General features: G+C 38.9%; 1 protein-coding gene across 1 annotated transcript; it reads left to right on the top strand.

The window, feature by feature from the left end:
* Positions 1-5,184: 5,184 nt before the first annotated feature.
* Positions 5,185-22,877, top strand: LOC114321294 (E3 ubiquitin-protein ligase UPL3). Its single transcript, XM_028268476.2, has 18 exons — positions 5,185-6,400; positions 7,756-7,866; positions 7,980-8,096; positions 8,188-8,358; positions 8,439-8,600; positions 9,361-9,609; positions 9,693-9,814; positions 9,913-11,344; positions 17,919-18,014; positions 18,545-20,101; positions 20,219-20,443; positions 20,554-20,658; positions 20,890-20,970; positions 21,079-21,147; positions 21,251-21,379; positions 21,490-21,612; positions 22,244-22,472; positions 22,583-22,877. Exons 1-17 carry the CDS (start codon positions 5,567-5,569, stop codon positions 22,307-22,309), a joined length of 5,649 nt encoding a protein of 1,882 aa, XP_028124277.1. The 5' UTR covers positions 5,185-5,566; the 3' UTR covers positions 22,310-22,472; positions 22,583-22,877.
* Positions 22,878-23,794: the final 917 nt, after the last annotated feature.

Here is a 23,794-nt window from a genome sequence, read left to right as displayed (position 1 = left end):
GACCAGGACACGTGGTACCTCGGCTGACACGTCGGCGTCACCTTGCCACGTGTTGGTATTCAGAAAATATATCCCCACAACTGCCCCCTAGGTTCTATTACCTCGGCATTCTGAGGTGATGGAACCTACACTGTTCGTTCATCTGTGCCCCTCTGTCCGAAATCAAACTCGCCGACCTCAAAGTTCCCTGAACCTTACTGTCCACCTGTGTCAAGTATCAAGATTCATGCCTTCCAAGCTGCTTGAAATCGCACCTCCTTGCCGAGGTTCTGGTTTTATTAATTCGTAAACTCCAAGAGCTTTGCAACTGCTCCACTCACACTCTCTGGTGAGTTCCCGATTTCCAGTCATCTATTTGACTCCGGCGATTTTCATATCGGCGTTCATTTCACTTTTGTAGGTTCATAAACTCTTACTTTTTTATTAAGCTCAATCTTTCATAACTCTTCTGATTTACTTTGAATCTGTTTATTTCTACCACTGTTCTTAGCTTGACACACTTGTGCAATCTTTTTGCCTTGATTTCTTGATAGCTTCATCATCATTCTTCATTACAAATTACATTCATGTTTCTGTTTTCTGTGTCTTTTTCCAGATTCTTGCTTTCAATCTTTGCCTTCAAACTCCGAGGTGCCAATCGCCAAGAAGAGCTTTGATCAAACTCTTCAGGAGGTCGATGCTGAGCTCGTGGCTGAGAAAGCTGCTGAGAAGTTCTTTCCAACTGTCTTCTGGGGATGAGACACAACCTACCGCTGATGCCGAGTAGTTTGCTTCCTTCTTGAAATTGATGTCGAGGTAGCGGTAGAGAAGCTCCTCCAACTGACTGCCGAGGCTGAACCATTGTCGTCCGTCGAAGCAGATTAGTCCGACGTTCTTGCTTTCAGTTCCTAGTTCTTTAAGGTCTTCATTTTTGTACTTGCCAACCTTCTCAGCTCTTAACAAGCTAGTTGGTCATCCCGGTTGATCATATCTCGGAAACGTCTTTCAGTGTTTATCTCGGCTATACCAAACTTGTAAATTGCTATAAATTTCAACAAGTGGTAGACTTCATAATCTTTGGTTAACTCATTTTGTAATTTTGCTCAAAAATTTCAACAAGTGTTAACATTCCTTGCTCCTTAATTATCATTCCTTCCCCCTGCACCTTCTCCCTGCCCCCTAATGTGAACGTTAGGATCACATTAGGGAAGTGGGCTTCGTGCTGTAGTCATAGACCTGATGTGTTCTCCTTTCACCAATGTATTAAAACTTCTGGTATTTAATTCACCCCCTTTAGACCCTCTTTCTCTTGGCCTTTGCAAACTATCATCGCTGTTTCCTGAAGCATTTATTCCTTTCACAATTCTGGTCACCACTTCTGGCGTGCACTTTAGTGGTTCTAATCAAAACGACGTTTGACTCCGGCGAATCTTTTGCCGACATTTAACTTTGTGCACTCTTTAACTTGTAAATTCGCTCAGAATTTCAACAAGTGTTAAACATCATTTCGGTTTAACTTCGGTTAAGGCCTCGTTTGGGAACAGGCTATTTTAGTAACTTTTTTGCTTTTTACGAAAAGAAGTGCAGAAAAGTAGAGAGGTGATGTGACTAGTTTTAATTGACTTTTTGGGTTTTTGGCTAAAATAGTCAGTCCCCAAACGAGGCCTAAGTATCATCTCAGTTTAACTTCAGTTAAACATCACCTCAGAACATCATCTCGGCTTAACTTCGGTTAAGCATCATCTCAGTTTTTGAAGTTTTTTTCCTTTTTTTGTCGCTTGTACTCTTGTACCTTTTTGTTCTTTAGATAATGTAAACTCTGCATATGGCCGATGTGCCTCATTGTTCTTCAATGTCTAATTCAACTTTCCTTCTCTGAATAAAGCGCTCTTCGTCGCCCTCCTAGACGAGGATTTTCTTCAGTGTCTCTTCACTCTTTTTGGCTGGCTCCTTGCCGACATTATCTAGGACCTCTATGTCCTTGTCTTCAATCTCTGCCTTCCCTGGTTCCCGAATGTTACAGGTAGTTTTCATTGCTGCCATGGAGCAATTCTTTGCCTGCAGTTGGTCTCCTCTGACTTCTTCAATCTCATGTACTGTGGGGAACCGCAATAGTTGATGCAACGTTGAGGGAACTGCCCCCATTGCATGCAACCATGGCCTTCCCAAGATGATGTTGTAAGGTGAAGGCGTGTCAATCACCATGAATTCTATCTTGATCTTCTTCTAACTGCTCTTGCATGATTCTATACTTAGAATATTTTGCATGCCTTTCATACTTTGCCTCCTTTGTGCAATCTTCTCGGGGTTACATACCTCGGGTATAATAGCTACAAAACTTTTATTTCGGCAAGATACTGACCTGCAAACTTTTCATAAATTCTAACAAGTGTAGAACATATACTACTCAATGTTAACTTTTGCAAACTTTTTCTCAAGTTTCAACAAGTGTTTAAACGGTGATCTCGGTCTAGCCTACTTGTAAATTGCTATAAATTTCAACAAGGATTAACATATACTGTAACAGGGATCAACAAGGATTAACATAACAAGTGTTAAACAATAATCTATTTGTAAATTGCTACGAATTTCAACAAGTGTTTAAATATACTTAGCTCTTTCCTCAACCTGTAAATTGCTGTAGATTGTTATAAGTGTTTAGCAATAACCTCGGCTTTGCTTCAACTCGTAAATTGCTACGAATTTAAACAAGCGAAGGGAAATAGTAATCTCAGCTTAACTTCAACTTGTAGATTGCTACAAATTTCAACAAGTGAAGATAAAGAATAATCTCAGCTTAACTTCAACTTGTAAATTGCTACAAATTTCAACAAGTGAAGATAAGGAACCAGCTTAACTCCAACTTGTAAATTGCTACAAATTTCAACAAGTGAAGATAAGGAATCAGCTTAATTTTAACTTGTAAATTGCTACAAATTTCAACAAGTGAAGAGAACCAGTAATCTCGGCTTAACTTCAACTTGTAAATTGCTACAAATTTCAACAAGTGAAGATAAGGAATCAATTTAATTCCAACTTGTAAATTGCTACAAATTTCAACAAGTGAATTAAGGAATAATCTCGGCTTAACTTCGACTTGTAAATTGCTACAAATTTCAACAAGTGAAGATAAGGAATCAGCTTAATTCCAACTTGTAAATTGCTACAAATTTCAACAAGTGAAGATAAGGAATCAGCTTACTTTCAACTTGTAAATTGCTACAAATTTCAACAAGTGAGGAGAACCAGTAATCTCGGCTTAACTTCAACTTGTAAATTGCTACAAATTTCAACAAGTGAAGATAAGGAATCAACTTAATTCCAACTTGTAAATTGCTACAAATTTCAACAAGTGAATTAAGGAATAATCTCGGCTTAACTTCGACTTGTAAATTGCTACAAATTTCAACAAGTGAAGATAAGAAATCAGCTTAATTCCAACTTGTAAATTGCTACAAATTTCAACAAGTGAATTAAGGAATAATCTTGGCTTAACTTCGGTTAAGCATCATCTTGGTTTAACCAACTTGTAAATTGCTACAAATTTCAACAAGTGGTAAACGTATTCTTCTTCTCTATGCCCCCAGTGTGAACTTAAAATCCACTTGGGTTCTCATCATACATGTAGCTTTGACCTTGTCGCCGAGGTTGTCGGCCTTGGTTTCTCTATTGATCTTACTTGGCTCCAACCTGAGTTTGATTTTTGGCCTCGCATCGGCGAGCCGTTTCTCTTTTCTTGTTCCAACGCCTTTGTTCCCAGCATGTCTTCCTCGGCCTTAGCATACTTCTCAATTCTGGCCAACTTTAGTCTGATCTTGTGTATTTCTTTTTTATCTTCTGGGATCTGAGATCTGCTCATTGTGCTCTTCTCTTCTCGGACTCAGGTGCCGATATCTTATCTTCTGGAATCTTGCATCTGCTCACTCAGGTTGAGCTCTTCTTTTCTCGGACCTACTCATCTAGGCTGAGATCATGTCTTCTGGGATCTGGGATCCGGGATTTGCTTACTTAGGTTGAGCTCTTCTATACTTGAATGTTATCTCCTTGGGAGCGCTCATGCCCCCTGTCTTTGCATCCATTCTGGAAGGGTCTTCGTTCCTCCGTAGGTATCTATCCTTTCATACCTGGAGGTCATCTTCGTTGTAGTATCTGCTTCGATTTGTTGTCTTTGGTGCGTCACCTTCCTGGCCGGCGTCTTTCACTCCGTGACTCTGGTCACGAGTTTCTGTGTTGTGATCATCCCCTTCAATGTCGAGATCGATAGGTCTCCCACTCCCAGTAGGAGCATTGTCTCTAATCTGATCCTTCTGTCCGTCATTGGCCATCTATTCTTCTTTCTTTCCCACAGACGGCGCCAAATTGTGTGGGTGATTTTTCGACCACAATGCCCGCTTAGTAACCAGCTGGAGAGCACTGGCAGAATAGATGGCACCTGACGGACCTGCAACAGAAATATAAGAATCCCGCAGTGGTTTCGACCACCCGGGGGCACTCCGACGATCAAGTCAGTATATCTCTCAAAGATAAATCAAATACTAAACTCACAAGCTTGAGTATCAAAAGCATACCTTAGACCCATGGGGGTGCCTCTCTTTTATAGCCAATACAATCCTAGTCCCAAAAGGAGCCTGGCCCTAATGGACTTAGGATTACTGCTAATCTGGGACTCCCAGTGGGATTAGGATAAACTCTCTAAGAGTCTTATCTTTACCCAAACTGAAGTCTTCTCTCAATCTAGGACTCTTGTCCATATCCAAGTTGAGTTCCCTCTTCATTCTAGGACTCTTGTCCCTTATCCGCTTATCTCGGTTTCCGATATCTTCGGAGATAACCTCGACCTTGCCGAGATCACCTCGGCATCACAATCAGGACACGTGGTACCTCGGTTGACACGTCGGCGTCACCTTGTCATGTGTTGGTATTCAGAAAATATATCCCCACACTAATAAATTGATTTTTTAACTAATTTCTAAAGATTGGGGAAAATTTTGTATATATTGATGGAGGAAAAAAAATATGAAATGTTTCATAAAAATTCTCTATCTTTAAATTACACATAATATAATAAAATATCATATATTAATTAAAAAATAATTTTATTTTTATTTTTAAATTATCAAAAATAAAAATCTTCATAAAATGTTTATGATATGTTTTTTCATAACACCCAACCATACTTTCCTTACTATTTCTTTCTTGCTGACCAATCAATTAGGGTTTTCTATACACTTGCCCCTTTCGCCTTCTGCCAGTTTTTCCTCTCTCCCTCTCTCTCTCTCTCTCAAAATATATATATATATATATATATCGATTTATAAAAGACCAAACAAACACCCCAACCGATCACTCACAATTTCTTCGATTAAAGTCAATACTTTAATCTTTTAAGCGAATATTCTAGGGTTTGTGATTTGGGGGTTTTGCTCAGGATTGTTGAGCTGATTCGGTGAAGGATCGAATTTGTTCGATTGAATTCGAGAAATTAGGGTTTCGTAGACGATGATGATAACGAATTTCGGATCGGGAAGCGTTTGATCGCCGCTCTTCGGCGATCCGGTTCGCGATTTTGAGGGGGTTTAGGTTTTGTATGGAAACTCGGAGTCGGAAGCGGGCGGAGGCTACCTCATCAGCCCCTTCTTCCTCATCTTCTGGTCCTAAAACCCGTCTCAGCAAGCGACCTCGCCTCTCCTCCGCCGCCGTCGTTTCCACTCGTTCACGCGTAACTCGGTCCCAAGACTCATTGGCTTCGTCTACTCCGATGGATTCAACGAACGAATCATCTGGGTCTCGTGGCCGACGAGGAAAGAATCAGGGTTCAGATAAGGACAATTCGGACAAAGGGAAAGAAAAAGAGCATGAAATTAGGGTTAGGGATAGAGAAAGAGACACTGAGAGAAGCCTAGGGGGGTTGAATATAGATGGTAATGGTGGAGACGATGATGATAACGACAGCGAAGGTGGTGGTGTTGGGATTCTTCACCAGAATTTGACTTCTGCGAGCAGTGCACTTCAAGGGCTTCTTCGGAAATTGGGTGCAGGGTTGGATGATTTGCTTCCATCGTCGGGAATGGGATCGGCATCGTCGTCGCATCTGAGCGGGCGGTTGAAGAAGATCTTATCTGGGTTGCGTGCGGATGGAGAGGAAGGACGACAAGTCGAGGCTTTAACACAGCTTTGTGAGATGTTATCTATTGGTACTGAAGAGTCACTTAGTACTTTCTCGGTGGATTCGTTTGTGCCTGTGCTTGTTGGGTTGCTTAATCACGAGAGCAATCCCGATATCATGCTTCTTGCGGCCCGGGCTCTGACACATCTGTGTGATGTACTTCCTTCTTCATGTGCTGCGGTCGTGCACTATGGTGCAGTTTCTTGTTTCGTTGCTCGATTGCTGACAATTGAGTACATGGACTTGGCTGAACAGGTGAGCCAATTAGTTGAAAGTAAGGGTTAAAGAAAATAATGAAAAAAAATAAAGAAAGGATGAAAATTGAATTGGGAAATTAAGTGAGCTCATAGTGGGAGGTTTCAGATTCAATTTAGTAACACTAGAAGGGTGATAGAACACTACCTGTGCACATTACGGGTGGTTGAGAGTAAAGACTGAGAGTGATGAATAGTGGGAACATAATTTATTTATTTTTAGTTCTGTTTAGTAAAGCTAAATATTTAGGAAAAGTATGATGTTTCTGTGGTTTTTTGGAAATCAGAATTATCTTACAGATTCACACCAAGAAAGATGTGTGCTTTATATAATATAATAGATAGAATAGAAGATAAGTGCAATTTTTTTGGAGCATCTCCAACCCTTCACCAATTTTTTCATCTAATTGGATTCCAAATTTGAGTAAAAAGCTTGATTTGATATGAACTACTCCAATCCTTTCATCAAAATCTTTTATGAAATTCCTCTTTTATCCCAAATTTACCCTTTCATCAAATTCAATTTTGATTAAAGATTTCATGAGTTCTCAATTTGGTGTAAAAAATGACTCCCATGATTTGATGAATAACTGATGAATGGATTGGAGATGATTTGTGAACATTATTTCATCAAATTTTATTTGATGAAAGGTGAAGGATTGGAGATGCTCTTAGAGCATCTCCAACGGTGACTCAAATTTTTCACCAAATCTGAGTAAAAAATGACCCATTTCACCAACTTTGATCCACTCGCTCCAACGGTTCACCTTTCACCAAATCTATCCCGGGACAACCGGGTGGTCGACCGGCTGGTTGACCGGTTAGGCCAATTTTTTTTTTTTTTTTTTTTTTTTTTTTTCGCGAATTGTCTGAACTTTTTTTTGAACTTTCTGAACTTTTTTCGGGACGACCGGGTGGTCGACCGGCCGGTTGACCGGTTAGGCAAAATTTTTTATTTTATTTTTTTAACCGTTTGAACTTTTTTTCCTGAACTGTTTGAATCTTTTATTGGTTGACCGGTGTACTTCTTTCAACGGTCAGTAACAGTGATTTGGTAAAATCTGTGTCTTGGTCTCAGTTTGATGTTTTGTTTGCTGAATTCTCATTTTGATATGACTTTGGTGCAACGGTTGGAGCTTGAAAAAGTAGGTTTTTCATCAAAATTTGAATTTGATACTGGGTTTGGTTCACCGTTAGAGATGGTCTTAGATAGCACTTTGTATGTTATCACTATAATTCATGTAACATTTTGTAGAAATTGGCAAACATTACTTTTTTTTTTAACCTCCAAGTTCTGCTTTCTGATATTTGTGCATTATTTTTCTTTTCTATTCTTCTTGTTTTTCATGGAAACAGTCCCTTCAAGCTCTAAAGAAGATTTCTCAGGAACACCCAACTGCTTGTTTGAGAGCAGGTGCGCTAATGGCAGTGCTTTCATATCTTGACTTCTTTTCCACTGGAGTCCAGGTAGCCACTTGGTTAAGTTTGTAACTTTTCAGTTAATTGTGTGATGAGAGTCGCCATCTGCATTTTTTGAAGCCTTCCTAAATGATATCTCTTCCTCTAATACTTTGTCCCAGCGCGTAGCGTTGTCTACTGCGGCAAATATGTGCAAGAAACTTCCTTCAGATGCAGCTGACTTTGTGATGGAAGCTGTTCCTTTGTTGACAAACCTTCTTCAGTATCACGATGCGAAGGTGAGGTCATCTTTTTGTTGGTTCACAATCAAAGGCAACGACATGGGTTTGTTTATCATGTTTATTAAAATGTTCTTTCTTGTGTTTGTAGGTGCTAGAGCATGCATCTGTATGCTTGACTCGAATTGCTGAGGCATTTGCATCATCTCCGGATAAGCTGGATGAATTATGTAATCATGGATTGGTTGCACAAGCCGCCTCACTCATTTCCATAAGCAATTCTGGAGGTGGTCAGGCATCTCTTAGCACACCTACCTACACGGTAGATTGAATTTTGCTTTCATCTTAAATTAAATGCTTTTTGTAGATTGAGGCTTAAGTTTTGACTAAAAAGGCATGCAGGGTTTAATCCGACTGCTTTCCACATGTGCAAGTGGGTCCCATCTGGGAGCCAAAACTTTGCTACTCCTTGGCATCAGTGGTATTCTTAAAGATATACTATCAGGTTCAGGCCTTGCTTCTAGCATTTCTGTATCACCTGCCTTAAACAAACCACCAGAGCAGGTAGTCACTGCATTCTGCCTTCTTCTTTTTCTTTCTGAATCTGGGATTATCTGCATCACTTTAATTTTACCCAATAGATGCACCTTTCTGTAATTTTATCGGTGATGCATATATTTGTTTTAAATGGTTGGCAGTCGTTATAGCACTAAGAACACAAAGAAAATACCACAAAAGGAAGCACAACTTCTGTATATGTTTGATGTCTTCTAGTCTAATTATTTTTATCAAGTTCCATAAATTGGTTAGTTAGGGGTGACTATTGATTTAATGGTTAAGACTTGGTCTAATAACCTTGAGGTTATGGGTTTAAGGCTTGGGATCATCATTTTGTGCATTATGCCAAAGATTAGATGTGTACTCAATCTTTTCCCTCTCAAACACAAATTAATGTGTACTGATTGGGTGTTATTTTTTTTATTTTTATAAATTGGTTAGTTAAATTTTAGATTGCTTAGTAGCAAACAATCTTTATTACTAAATGAATGGTAGCTTGTGAAAGAAAAAGAGTGGTAGTTATACATCAATGGTACGAGTATTGTTATGTGTTCTTTTCGGAGTATGTTGCTGCTAGTTGTTTGCCATTGTATTCATCTTTTAATATCTTTGTAAAATTTATTTTATTTCCTTTTCTGATTATTAATCCAACTTTTCTTATTTTTAAAACTTCCTTTTATTTGGCTTTGGCATTTTATTTTTCCTTGAACCTAGTTACCATCTACATGGAAATTTGAATTTTCTTTGTTTTCATTCTGCTTCTTAGATTTTTGAGATTGTCAACCTTGCAAATGAGCTTCTTCCCCCACTACCCCAAGGGACCATATCTCTTCCAGCCAGCACAAATCTATTTGTTAAAGGTCCTCTTTCAAAGAAGTCTCCTGTCAGTAGTTCTGGCAAACAAGAAGATACAAATGGAAGTGTAACTGAGGTTTCAGCTCGTGAGAAGTTATTAAATGATCAGCCTGAACTTCTGCAGCAATTTGGAATGGACCTTCTTCCAGTTTTAATTCAGGTTAGTTTTCCTGAGAAATTTGTTTGTCTGTAGTCCTACTTGCTGTATTTAATAAAACAGTACGGACATTGTTTGTCAAGCAGATATATGGATCCAGTGTGAATGGTCCTGTGCGGCACAAATGTCTCTCAGTTATAGGAAAATTGTTGTACTTCAGCAGTGCAGATATGATCCAGACTCTAATAAATGGGACAAACATATCGAGGTATTACATTTTCTTAAATTGTTTTCATAGAATGTATATGTATTTTTTTTGTAGTCTTTAAATACTGATAAATTTTTTATTTTTTACTTTTTGGGTAGCTTCTTAGCTGGGGTTTTAGCGTGGAAAGATCCACAAGTCTTGGTTCCTGCCCTTCAAATAGCGGAGATTCTAATGGAAAAACTTCCAGGGACTTTCTCCAAGATGTTTGTGAGGGAAGGTGTGGTTCATGCTGTAGATGCACTTATTTTAGTTGGGTCTTCCAATATTCCTCCTTCCCAACCATCTTCCAATGAAAAAGATAATGATTCTATACCTGGATCATCATCACGTAGACGGTATCGGCGACGCAGTGGTAACTCAAATGCAGATTTAAACTCTAGTGAAGATTCAAAAAATCCAGTTCCGGTTATTGGTTCACCTCCAAGCTCAGTAGAGATTCCAACCAGCAACTCTAGTCTTCGTATGGCAGTCAGTGCATGTGCCAAAGTTTTCAAAGAAAAATACTTCCCTTCGGATCCTGGGGCCACTGAAGTTGGAGTTACAGATGATCTTCTACATTTAAAGAATCTCTGCATGAAGTTGAATGCTGGCACTGATGATCAAAAGACTAAGTTGAAGGGGAAGTCTAAAGCTTCTGGGTCTCGCTTTGCAGAGTTTTCTGCTAGTAAAGAGGAGAACTTAGTCGAGGTGATATCTGAGATGCTTGCAGAGCTAAGCAAGGGGGGTGGTGTGTCCACTTTTGAGTTCATCGGGAGTGGAGTTGTGGCTGCTTTACTAAACTACTTTTCTTGTGGATACTTCTCCAAGGAGAGAATTTCGGAAGCTAACCTTCCCAAGCTTCGCCAGCAAGCAATCAGAAGATACAAGGCTTTTATTGCGGTTGCTCTCCCTTCTACTGTTGATGAAGGTAGTGTGGCTCCTATCAGTGTCCTAGTTCAGAAGCTTCAAAATGCTTTGTCGTCCTTGGAGCGCTTTCCTGTTGTGCTGAGCCATACTTCTCGACCATCTAGTGGAAATGCACGTCTCTCTTCTGGTCTGAGTGCATTGTCCCAGCCATTTAAGTTGCGTCTATGTAGAGCCCAAGGGGAAAAATCACTGCGTGATTATTCTTCTAATGTTGTATTAATTGATCCATTGGCAAGTTTAGCAGCTGTAGAAGATTTCCTTTGGCTCCGAGTCCAAAGAAGCGAGTCTGGACAGAAGCCCTCTGCATCTGTAGGGAACTCTGAATCTGGGACCACACTTACCGGAGCTGGTGCTTCATCACCTTCTACTTGTACTCCTGCTTCCGCCACTCGTCGCCAATCTACTAGATCCAGATCATCTGTTAATATTGGAGATACAGCCAAAAAGGAATCTTCACAAGAGAAAAATGCTAGCTCATCAAAAGGGAAGGGGAAGGGGAAGGCTATTTTGACGCCTTCTCAGGAGGAGGCAAGAGGACCTCAAACAAGAAATGCTGCCCGTAGAAGAGCAGCTCTGGATAAAGATGCGCAAATGAAGACTGTAAATGGAGACACAAGTTCTGAGGTACACTGTAAATGCTTTTCATTATGAACTTAGGCATCTTTTATTCAGTTGAGTGGCTTGAGCCATACTTTTGTTCACTTTGTCAAAATGCATCTGGATGATGAGTGCACCATGAATTTGCCTCTCTTGTAGCTCTGGTGGGTTGCAAATGCAGCTTAATCATTGCTTCATGGTTATTATTTTTGCAAGTTTTAGACGTCAATTGATTCAAAGCTTCTTCTTTGTTGTTTTCATTGGCTTAGTTGATGCCACACTTTATTAAGGTGCATATCAATGGATAGTAGTAGTCTAGGTGCAAATGACAATAAAGTGTTGCTGGTTGAAGTTGGTGCTCCCTTTTTTGGGTTGGTTTTGGGGTGGTGGGTGGGTGAAAGTGGTGAGGGCGTCTCTAAGCTCTTGAGAAGTTCCTCTTGAGATATGAGATTCATTTGTAATGTGGATGATGGAGATTGCCAGAGAGTTTGTTGTGTGCTAGTTCATAATATATATATATGATTGATTCAATTTTTTTGTTGGAAGTGGTGCATCCAATTAGGTACTTTATGCAAAAGGGACATAGTTGAGACTCTAGATCACCTTATGACTATCTATGACTTTCCCATGAAATTTTGGTGGTATTATATTTGTTGGTCTCTGATTGGGTGTTGGCAGCATCATTGCAGAGTTTTAAGTGGGTTTTGTGTAGGTGATCACTAAGTGAAAAGATGTTCTATAGGCTTTAGTTTTTGGTTGTTTCCTGCTTTATGATTTTCTCCCTCTGCTTATTCTCCCACCCCAATCTATGGCAGCAACCAAAGGGAAAACCTTTTGACATAAAAATACCGTCTCATTTTTGAGTTGGCGGTCATTTGTATCGATTTGTATATTTAGCTATCTTTTTAGTCTTTTCGTTGATGATTGGTTCTTCAAAAAATTGATGAATTTGATTTTGTATCTTTCCAACATCCTAGAGCATCTTTTTCTACGAAGCACAAACACTTATGAGATGGTCTCATGTTCATATTGAACATGTGTTGGGTACTCATCGGACACTTCCAAATATGTGTCAGACATGCGTCAAACGTGTCATGTTCATGTTCATTTTTACTTTTATTTATTTTTAGAATCAGGACTTCAATTATTTGGGGAACACACGTGACATGTACACTTCTTAGATACACATGAAACACATCGCAAAATTTGAAAAAAATAACTTGGCATTCATTGTGGGGTTGCATAAAGGTTAGCTTTAAGCCCTTATTTGCCTTAGTCATGGATGAATTAACTAAATACATTCAGGATGATTTCCCATTGTGTATGTTGTTTGCTGATGATATCATTCTAGTGATGAAACTAATGAAGGAGTTAATAGTAGATCAAAAATCTGGAGAGTATTCAAGTCAAATTCCAAGTGGTTGGCCCGATGGTTAGTCATTTGGCCCTTGGTATCTCATGAAACATTAGGTCAGAGGTTCAACTCCATTGAGTACTATCAATTCTTCAGGGGCCATGTCCACAGGCATAGCTCGAGATTTGCCCGATCTGTATAGAGTGGGTGCTTTGTGTTGGCCTCATTAGTTACGATTTTACCTTGTGTAAGGTTAGAGAGACAAAACTATGTTAATGGTCCAACAATGGTGGAAGTGGCTGGAGAATAAGTAACAGCAACTATTTGGGAGTTGGAGAGTGTGTAGCTGGGTGAGGGTGAAGCAAGTGGCTCAAGAAGAAATGTATGGCAATACCAAAATGGACAGCATCTCCCTAAATCCCCCAAAATTCCTCTTCTTGAATCTTGGGTAATAGGTCTTATTTATAGGCTTTTTCTTGGTGCTAAGAGGACACCATGTGGCCAAATAGAGAGAAGATATGTGTCCCAAAGGATCACATGGAATATTTTGCCTTGAGCCACCAGGCTGAAGGTGCCACGTGTCCCTCTGCATGTACCGTGTACTATTTGTTTGCCTCCGCAACTACCTTTTTGAGCCTTAGCAAGTGTAGTTGCGACCGGAGTGTTTGGCGCTGCAACTTCCTTTTGAGCCTCAGCAAGTGCAGTTGCAGCGGGAGTGTTTGCCTCTACACTTGCCTTCTCAGCCTGAACCTCAGCAAGTGCACTTGCAGCGGTGAACCTCGCCACTACACTTGCCTTCTCAGTTCTATTTAGCCAGTACACGTATTCTCAGGACTCCAATAGCCTGCTATCGGCTATGTTTGTGCTCACCTCAGCGAAGCCTCCACCCTTAGTCACCTAACCACAAACTCCCCAGCTTCCCAGGGCAAAGGCCACAACCAAGCCTGCTATCAGCCATGCTGTGCCTTAGTACCAAGCCCAAGGGGGCTTCCTTAGTCCTGCCTATGCGACTAAGGCAGGTCCATGACCTGGTTAATGGAAAGGGAGTCCCTTATGCTCGGGCTACCCTTCTCCCATTTTTGCGGGATCGCCGCAGTAAACTGGTATCTCTAAGCCTACTATCAATTCCAACCAATAAGTCTTGGGGCTTGCTATTAGCGCCAAATTAAATGAATTTTGGGGCCTACTGTCAGCACCAAGCATTAGCCTCTACTTGCAGAGGGAAACGTCTCTCAAAGGCTGCTATCACCTTGGTAGGATATTCCCTCTACAACTTAGTTGCTACGAGTGTAGTTGCTGCGGTAACCATTTCCGCGGCGAGTGCAGACGACAGGACCGACAATATTAGAGAGGTGGCGCCGACAGAATGCCTTCGCAGCTTGGGCGCTGCAAGAACTGCCTCTGCAACTTAGTTGCTTCGGTTTTCTCCTTTCCTCACCAACTCCAGATGGCTGTGGTACCAACATTACTTGGAATGGCGGTGCTGGGACGAAGTGCCTCCGTAACTTGGTCATCGCAAGTGTTGCCTTGACAACTTAGTTGCGTCGGCTTTTTCTTTCCCTCAGCGACTTCGGATGGCGATGAAACGAAGATATTAGGAATGGCGACGCTGAGGCAAAGTGTTTTGCGTCAGCAACTTTTCCGCTGCATGTGTTGCCTCTACAACTTGACTTAGGCATTTTCCTTCATGGAGCCCATTTGGATCCTTGGCGGGTCGGACATGCTTCGGCCCTCTATTGGTCCACTTCCCTTGGGTTTTAGCCCATGCTCCCTTTTTTCATTCCTGGTTGCCTCTTTGGGGCGACCTCATACTTAGGCCCATACTTAATTTGAGGCTTAATTTCTAACCCTCTACACCTTGATACTCGATTATAAAAAAAAGGAGCACTCGACTCAAAATGGTTTAAAATTAGTAGAAAAAATTGAATATATAGAATGCAGCTCTAGTAATAGTAGATGTGGAAATAATGGAGACGACACATGTGAAGATTGAAAACTAGGAGATAACAAATATTGAATATTTTTGTTACTTAGGAATACCAACAAAATTGAAAGGAAAATTTTATAGAATAGCTATAAGGCCAACGATGCTTTATAGGACAAAGTGTTGGGCAACTAAAAAACTACATGTGCATAAAATGAGTCTAGTTGAGATGAGAATGTTTAGATGGATGTGTGGTAAGACTAGAAAAGATAGACTTAGAAATGCAAAATTTGTGAAATGGAATGAGTTTATTGAAAATAAATTGAGAGAGAATAAGTTAAGATAGTTTGGTTATATACAACAAAGACTTGTAGATGCAATGATAAGGAAGAGTGATAGAATCACTATAAATGGATATGCTAGGGGAAAGGTAAGGCCTAAGTTGACATGGAATGCAGTAATGAGAAAAAATATGAATTTATTTAATTTAACTAAGCGTATTGCCCTTAATAGAGTTGAATGGTGAAAAATGATTGATGTAGCCAACCCCACTTGATTGGGACACAAGACTTAGTTTGGTTTAGTTTGATTTTGTTGGTAATCGAAAGCATGCACATTTTTTTCATAGAGTTGAATGGAAATTACAAAGTTTTGTTTATGAATAAAGCTAAATAGATAGTAGAACATTGTTCACACTTCTTTTCTTTGCCAACATAAATGATTTCTTACTATTTTGATATAATCAAATATAAATATATTTGTACTGTAAAAATGAAATAACAGTTGTTTTGTCATGCATACTATAAAATATATAGGGTCAATTACATTGACTGCCCACCAACTTCCCTTCAAAGTAATAGTAATCTAAACGGAATTAATGGAGGTGATAGAAATGACTTTTTACTCTAGATATTTTGTATTTCAAATGTTAGGCTTGACATTATTGTCAAATGGCACAATTGTCCTAAATTGGTGAATTCACTCATTACCTCACCTTCTTTCTTTTCCTCGATTCTCCAACCATCCCCGCTCCACTGGGCCACCACCACTCACCACCACTACGACCTTCCACACTCTCTCTTCTCTCCCTCTTTAATCTCTCTCCCCACCAGTGTTATTAAAGGCGATAGGCGCCAAGGTCTCTTGGGGCTTTTTTGTTTTTAATGAATATTTTTAAAATTTTAAACATTTTTTTTTACTTTTTAGATGCACCTTACTTAGATGTGTATCTAAAAAGTAAAAAATTTGTGAAAAAATATTTTAAAAAATTAATAAATACATAAAAATATAAAAAATGTATTGAATTCTCGTATTTTTTTTGTATTTTTAGTATTTAGTGAATTTTTATAAGGTTTTTTTCACAATTTTTTTACTTTTTAGATATATTTATGTTAGGTATATCTAAAAAGTAAAAAAACTACTTAAAATTTTAAAAAAATTCAGTAAAAACAAAAAAATACGGAAAATAAGAAAGTAAGATTTTCTGAAAAGTGTTTTTGGAAAAGTGTAACCAAGCAAAGTGATATAAGTAAATAATTTAGGATTCAACATAAACAAAATGAAATGTCAAACATTTAGTGTTTTTTGGAGATTAGGAATTAGGGATAATTTTGCTTCTATCATTGATTTGGAGTTGAATGCTCAATGTATTAGCATCTGTAATAAGAGTAGGGATTTTCTATAGCTGCACCATATTAAATCAATGGTTAGATTTAAACAAAATCAATTAAAGCAATAATAAAAAAAACCCTCAAGACGCAAACCTTGGGCCAATCAGACTCCTTATCATAGTCATCTAGCTTGGAACAATATAAGACACAAACCTTGGGCCTAGGTGCACGCCTAGGCGTGTCTTATCGAAGTCGCCTGGCCTGGAATACTTCAAGGCGCAAACCTTGGGCCTGAATGGGACTTGGGCCTAGGTACACTCCTAGGCGCGCCTTTAATAACACTACTCCCCACCACCACCTCACCCCTCTTATCTCCCTCAATTGATTGCCGCCTACTACCACCTCCATCACTCTCTTTTCCATAAATGAAGACTCCTCAACAATTGAGATGTCAATTCTTAACAATTGATGTCAATTCTTTTTGCAGATGATATCGTGTTAGTGGATGAGACTAGAGAAGGAGTTAACACTAAGTTGCAAACGTAGAGAGAAGCACTTGAATCTAAAAGAGTTAGGATAAGCAGAACTAAGACAGAGTACATGGAGTGTAATTTTAATAACAGTAACAATGGAAGTAGAGGAGAAGTGAAGATTGAGAATTAAGAATTGTTTAAGAGTGAATATTTTCGTTATTTAGGATTAATTATCACAATGGTTGGGGAGATTGGAGCGGATGTGGTCCATAGAATTAAGGCAGGGTGGCTTAAGTGGAGGAGTGTCTAGGGTACTGTGTGATAAATGAGTACCCACTAGATTAAAAGGAAAGTTTTATAGAACGGCTATTAGACTAGCGATGTTGTGTATGGGACGGAATGCTGGGTAACTAAGAAACAACATGTAAATAAGATGAGTGCTGCTGAGATAAAGATGTTAAGGTGGATGTATGGCAAGACTAGAAAAGACAAAATTAAAAATGAGTATATTTGTGAATGGGTAACAGTAGCGCTGATAAAAGATAAAGTTAAGAGAGAATAGATTGAGATAACTTGGTCATATACAACGGAGGCCAACAGATGAAAGTGACGGTAGATAGATGTGATATATAGTAGTGAAGAGATGTGATACAGTGACGGTAGATGGAAATGTTAGGAGAAGATGTAGACCTAAATTGACGTGGGCGAGTGTATTAAATAGAGATATGACTCCTTAATTTGACTAATCAAATGGCCGTTGATAGAGTCGAATGGAGAAGAAAGATTCATGTAGCCGATCCCATTTGATGGCACTTAAGACTTGGTTTGGTTTGGTTATTTTGTGGGACTCATTATTCCAGTCAACCATTGGTTACCTGATTTAGACCTAGATCTGCTGAAGGTTAGTATCTTTGTAACTTGCAGGTAGATCTGTAGGAGTGATTTCACTAGTCGAGCTGCTTAGATTTTGTGTCTGTGACTTTTTGAATTGATAAATTTAAGTTCATAAATAAGATAACTGATATGAACTGTGGATCTGGGCTTCCCCAATGCCATAAGAGTTGATTTTATTGGTCTCACATAGTTATGATGAACTATTTAATTGTCATCCCCTATTTTTTCATGCAGTCTGACACATGCACAGAGTTAACATTACAGAAAGAGATCTTACCATTTATTATTTCTATTATTATAATCCTGTTAGCCATTTCATACAAACTTACCATGTCATAATGTGTAGGATGAGGAGCTGGACATATCTCCTGTTGAGATTGATGACGCGTTGGTGATTGATGATGATGATATCTCAGATGAAGACGAAGATGACCATGATGATGTATGTCACTTGATATCTTTTTGTTATAATCTTGCATTTATCCATCTTCCTAGACTTGAGCAATGTTGGAATGAATTAATGTGCTATTTGGTTTGTTTTGTTAGCAGATTGAGAGTTATTTTCATGCCTTTAAGAACAAGAATCAACGAATTTTGCCTATGGTAGTCATAGTAATGTCAAATAACAATTGCTAAATTGGTTAGCACTTTTTGCATCCTAAATGGAAGAGATCCCTAAAATTAAGATAAAAGCTGAAGTGTTAATGACTGATTTTTTTTTTGTTGTTAACCAACCAACGCTATGTATGGATAACGTGGAGAGATAGTAATTGCAGGTGTGAATTGTTTGTTTTATGTTTGCAAGGGTGACTGTAAATTGCTTGGTTCATGTTTGGCAATAGTGATCCATGCCTCAATTAGAATCACTTGTCTAGCCATTATGATCTGGAAGATGAATTGTACAATCGGCTACTTCCTCTGGGGGTTTCATTCATCTTTGTCCTCACAAATTATGTGCTTGTCAATTTGCAGGTACTGGGAGATGATTCTCTTCCTGTTTGCATGGCAGATAGAGTACATGATGTTAAATTAGGTGATTCAGCTGATGATAGTCCTGTTGCCCCTGCAACCAGTGATAGCCAGACCAACCCAGCTTCTGGTTCTAGTAGCAGGGCTGCTACAGTTAGGGCTTCAGACTCTACAGAGTTTAGGAGTGGGAACTCCTTTGGTTCAAGGGGTGCAATGTCATTTGCTGCTGCCGCCATGGCTGGGCTTGCATCTACAAATGGTAGAGGTATCAGGGGAGGCAGAGATCGGCATGGACGCCATCTGTTTGGTTCTAACGACCCTCCTAGACTAATATTTTGTGCAGGTGGGAAGCAGCTTAACAGGCACTTGACTATCTATCAGGCTATCCAACGTCAGCTTGTGCTAGATGAAGATGATGAGGAGAGGTATACTGGCAATGATTTTGTGGCCAGTGATGGAAGTAGGCTTTGGAGTGATGTTTATACCGTAACGTATCAAAGAGCAGACAGCCAGACTGATAGGGGTTCAGTTGGAGCATTGAATTCTACAACCACATCTAAATCAACCAAGGCCGGGTCTATGTCGAATTCCAACACTGATTTGTCATTGCAACGAATGTCGCTTCTTGATAGTATTTTGCAGGGGGAGCTTCCTTGTGATCTGGAAAAAAATAATTCTACTTACAATATATTAGCACTGTTGCGTGTATTAGAGTGTTTGAATCAGCTTGCACCCCGATTGAGAGTCCAGGCAGTGACTGACAGTTTTGCCGAAGAGAAGATTTTGAGTCTGGATGAGCTGAGTGTTACCGGTATCAAGGTTCCTCCCGAGGAATTTATTAATACTAAGCTCACTCCAAAATTGGCTCGACAAATCCAGGATGCCCTTGCACTTTGCAGTGGAAGTCTTCCGTCATGGTGTTACCAGTTGACTAAAGCATGTCCATTCTTGTTTCCTTTTGAGACTCGGCGTCAGTATTTCTATTCTACTGCTTTTGGGTTGTCACGGGCTTTATATCGGCTTCAGCAGCAGCAGGGCGCAGATGGTCAAGGATCAACCAACGAAAGAGAGGTTAGGGTTGGGAGGTTACAGCGCCAGAAAGTGCGTGTCTCCCGTAATCGTATTCTGGATTCGGCTGCAAAAGTTATGGAGATGTATTCAAGCCAAAGGGCTGTTCTTGAAGTAGAATATTTTGGTGAAGTTGGCACTGGATTGGGACCTACTTTGGAGTTCTACACCCTTTTAAGTCATGATTTACAGAAAATTGGACTTGGAATGTGGAGGTCAAATTCTTCTTCTGACAAATCTTCAATGGAGGTTGATGGAGATGAACAAAAAAAGGGGAAGATCAGTAATGGTGGTAGTGATCTTGTCCAAGCTCCTCTTGGATTGTTCCCTCGTCCTTGGCCCCCTAGTGCTGATGCTTCGGATGGTAGCCAATTTTTCAAAGTTGTTGAATATTTCCGGCTAGTTGGTCGTGTGATGGCCAAAGCTCTTCAAGATGGGCGACTTCTGGACCTGCCAATGTCAACAGCATTTTATAAGCTTGTGCTTGGTCAGGTGTGCCAACTGTATACTTGTTTTTATTCAGATTGAAATGTTGCCCCTTTATCCATTGAAAATGCCATATTGTTTCTCTTTCGATCTACACATTGAACCTTCTCTATTTCATTGCAGGAGCTTGATTTGCATGACATTCTTTCTTTTGATGCTGAAATTGGGAGGACTTTGCTAGAATTGCAAGCCATTGTTTGCCGGAAAAAATATCTTGAATCAGTGATTGGTCACAATTGTGAAGATATTGCTGGCTTACATTTTCGTGGGTCTCCAATTGAAGATCTTTGTTTGGATTTCACCCTTCCTGGTTATCCAGATTACGCTCTGAAACCAGGCGAAGATAATGTACTTCACATTCCTGTTGAATATATCTTTATATTTTGCAGTCTTTTATTTTGTTTTTTGGTTCACGACGATATTGCTTAATTAAGTTCTTGCTTTGGTGTACTTTTTAGGTGAATATTAATAACTTGGAGTTGTACATATCCTTAGTGGTTGATGCTACTGTTAAGACTGGAATTACGAGGCAAATGGAAGCTTTTAGAGCTGGGTTTAATCAAGTCAGCAACTTCCTCTTGGCTTAATGGAATTTCATAGTATTTTGAAAGATGTCTTTCATGCAGTGTTTCTTTTATGCTGGGATTGGTCAATATCACTTTTTTGCTTTTATATGTTAGCATTACCATGTTTTCTTGATATATTATTTGTGGAACTAACTTGTTCCTATATATTCTTGCTTATCTATCTATTTTTTAGTATTGAAACTTATATTTTTGCCATGTAACTATCAGGTCTTTGACATCTCGACTCTACAAATATTTTCCCCACATGAATTGGACTATCTGCTTTGTGGCCGTAGAGAGCTGTGGGAGGTAAATTTAGTGTCATTTCTTTGCAACAGAGCATAATTAAGACCCGTATTTATTTGTACTTGCATGGTTAATGCTAAATTTTTTGTATTTTTTTTTTTTTTTGGACAGGCTGAAACACTCGTAGATCATATAAAATTTGATCATGGATACACTGCCAAGAGCCCTGCTATTGTTAATGTACTTTTCCTCCAACTTTAATATAGATTTAGAACGTTGTTTTTGGTATAGTTCCTTCGGATTCTCACACTATTCATATGGGTTCTTATGGTTATGTTCTTAGTTGCTTGAGATTATGGGAGAGTTCACCCCAGAGCAGCAACGGGCTTTCTGTCAGTTTGTCACTGGTGCACCTCGGCTCCCACCTGGTGGTTTGGCAGTGCTGAATCCGAAATTGACAATTGTGAGAAAGGTATATAAAAACTACACAACTGTCTTCAAGGGCTGTATTGATTCTACTTTGCTTTCATTTCATTCTTGTCTTGTTCATAGCGTTTTAACAGTTTACATGCCTGGATACAGCTTTCTGCAACAACTGGAAACACAATGGCCAATGGGACCGGATTATTAGAATCTGCGGATGATGACTTGCCGAGTGTAATGACATGTGCTAATTATCTCAAGCTTCCTCCCTACTCTACCAAGGTATATTACAGTGTTACCAGAAAACACATACCCTAGCAATTTTTGTTTTAAAATGCATGTTCCAAAACATGGTACACTTTTGGTCCAAAACAGCGAATGTAGCAATCCAAAGTGATTCCAAAATATTTTCTAATATGAACCTTAAAAATTACCTTAGTTGGAAAAGCAAATAAAAGATTAAAAATCGAAATCTAAGCAGAGTAAAATTTCAGTATGACAAAACGTAAATGTGTTGTAACATGATTAATTTGAAGAAATAAAAGCAACATTTATTGGATATCTAATTGTTAAAAGAAAATTATTCTAAAAGTATTTTAAATTTTAATAGTGTAATATAAACGAGTCTACCTTTATCATACCACATTTTAGAGAATGTGGCATATCATGTTTCTGATCCCGTTTCATGTACTGAAACAATCCACGTTCCAAGTAACACTTACAATATTTGGAATAATAAGGTACAACTTTTGAGTTTTTTATGATGCAAGTACTAATAAGCGGTTATTCGTCATCTGTTATTAGATGGACAGAAGAATGAAGGAAATGAATAAAACTTGCTGCAAACTGGAAATAGTTTTCTGTGTCATATTTATACCCTTTTACATGCTGACAAATTTCTTTTCCTGGACAGGAAATTATGTTCAAGAAACTACTCTATGCAATAAGTGAAGGGCAGGGCTCTTTTGATTTGTCATGAGTTGTCAAACCTAACAAATTAATTTGTGGATATTATATGGGAAGAGTTTCGGGTTCATTTCTTTATTGGGCTAATTTTGGTGTTGGAAGTAAGGCTTCTTTTCATGCTCAAATAACAGCTGCTTTTGTTGGTGCCTCTGCATGAAGTAGCTGACATTTTTGAGGTTAGTTTACATATATATATATAGATATGTTTATATAAATTGTTTTGGATGATTTTTTCTTACCAGTCATTGGAACTTGGAAGTAATTGAGTCTTGCTTTGAAAATGCAGATGGATGTGGCGCCCTTTGTCAAGTGGATGAAGGATCTAGAAGCTTCTATGAAGATTGGAATCGTGGAGCTATTTTCCAGTGCAATTGCATGTAAATAGATAGGATTTTGGGATAATTCTTCTTCTCCTCCGCTTATTTCAACTTAAATTTGCTGTTTGAGTATTACATATGCGGGCATGGATTCGGCCCTTGCCTTTCTGCTCATAAATTTAATTGGTGCATCATATTACTGAATATTTTTATCAGAATAATAAAATAGTGTAGAAAGAACGAAAGAAAAAAGGTTCAGACCAATTTTCTTTGCACCTGCATTCATATCGCTGAATATTTTTGTCAGAATAATGCATTAGTGTGTAGAAAGATTGAAAAAAAGGTTCAGAGGCCAATTTTCCTTGCACTTGCTTTCTTGTTGGAATGATTTTAGATCTTTCATGTTTAAAATATTACAATGTTTTTCAATCTTCAAACCCTATCACTAACAACTACCCTCCACCACCTCCACACGTTAACGCTGAACATGCCTAACCACTACCTACCACTGTTCCTTTCTATAACCCACAACTCGTTACCTACCCCCTGCCATTCTTCGTCTGTGCCTTCCTTTAAGTTTCCACCGTAATCTCCCTCTTGCATCCCCAAATACCAAGTCAAACACTACAGGTTGCAAGTCCAAAGTCTGCACCCGCAAACCCGAAGTCTTGCACCATATACGGAGGTTGAAAATCAAACTTACTTTATTGTTTTACAGTTAAAAATTGGACTAAATATACAAGTTGGGGCATGATTTGTGAAGGGGTAGTGGCCAATGATTGTTGGTGTTTAAAATCTTGAGTTTTGTCAAATTTGTCATATCATTAAAAGGTAATCATGATCACTAGATACTTTTTAAAATGACAAATCGAACAGTAAAAGATTGACATGGAGTAATATTGAAATCATTGGAATGATATAACTAAAATGACATTTTTTTATCATAACAAGTCAAAAAATTGTTTTCACAAAGTCATTTCGATTTCTACCATTAGAGTTGCTCTAATATGCATTCTATCAAAAAGCCCTTTGGGAGAATGGTTTGTTGGTTGAACTGTGCCATTCAAAATCTTCTTATACATTGTTGAGATCCGCTCTAATATTACTAAGAATTTGTGTAATTCAAAATCTTGTTGCATTCTTATGGCAAAATAATATATATTAATCGTCATATTTCCAAC

The sequence above is a fragment of the Camellia sinensis genome, chromosome 5 (assembly GCF_055761805.1).
Source record: "Camellia sinensis isolate YWXY chromosome 5, ASM5576180v1, whole genome shotgun sequence".
Lineage (NCBI taxonomy): Eukaryota > Viridiplantae > Streptophyta > Magnoliopsida > Ericales > Theaceae > Camellia > Camellia sinensis.
This window is presented reverse-complemented; position numbering and strand designations above follow the sequence as displayed.

Coding starts and splice junctions, on each gene's coding strand:
- LOC114321294 (XM_028268476.2), top strand. CDS start 5,567: ATGGAAACTCGGAGTCGGAAGCGGGCGGAGGCTACCTCATCAGCCCCT. Junction 8,359..8,438: donor TTAGCACACCTACCTACACG/GTAGATTGAATT, acceptor AAAGGCATGCAG/GGTTTAATCCGACTGCTTTC. Junction 20,971..21,078: donor GCCGTAGAGAGCTGTGGGAG/GTAAATTTAGTG, acceptor TTTTTTGGACAG/GCTGAAACACTCGTAGATCA.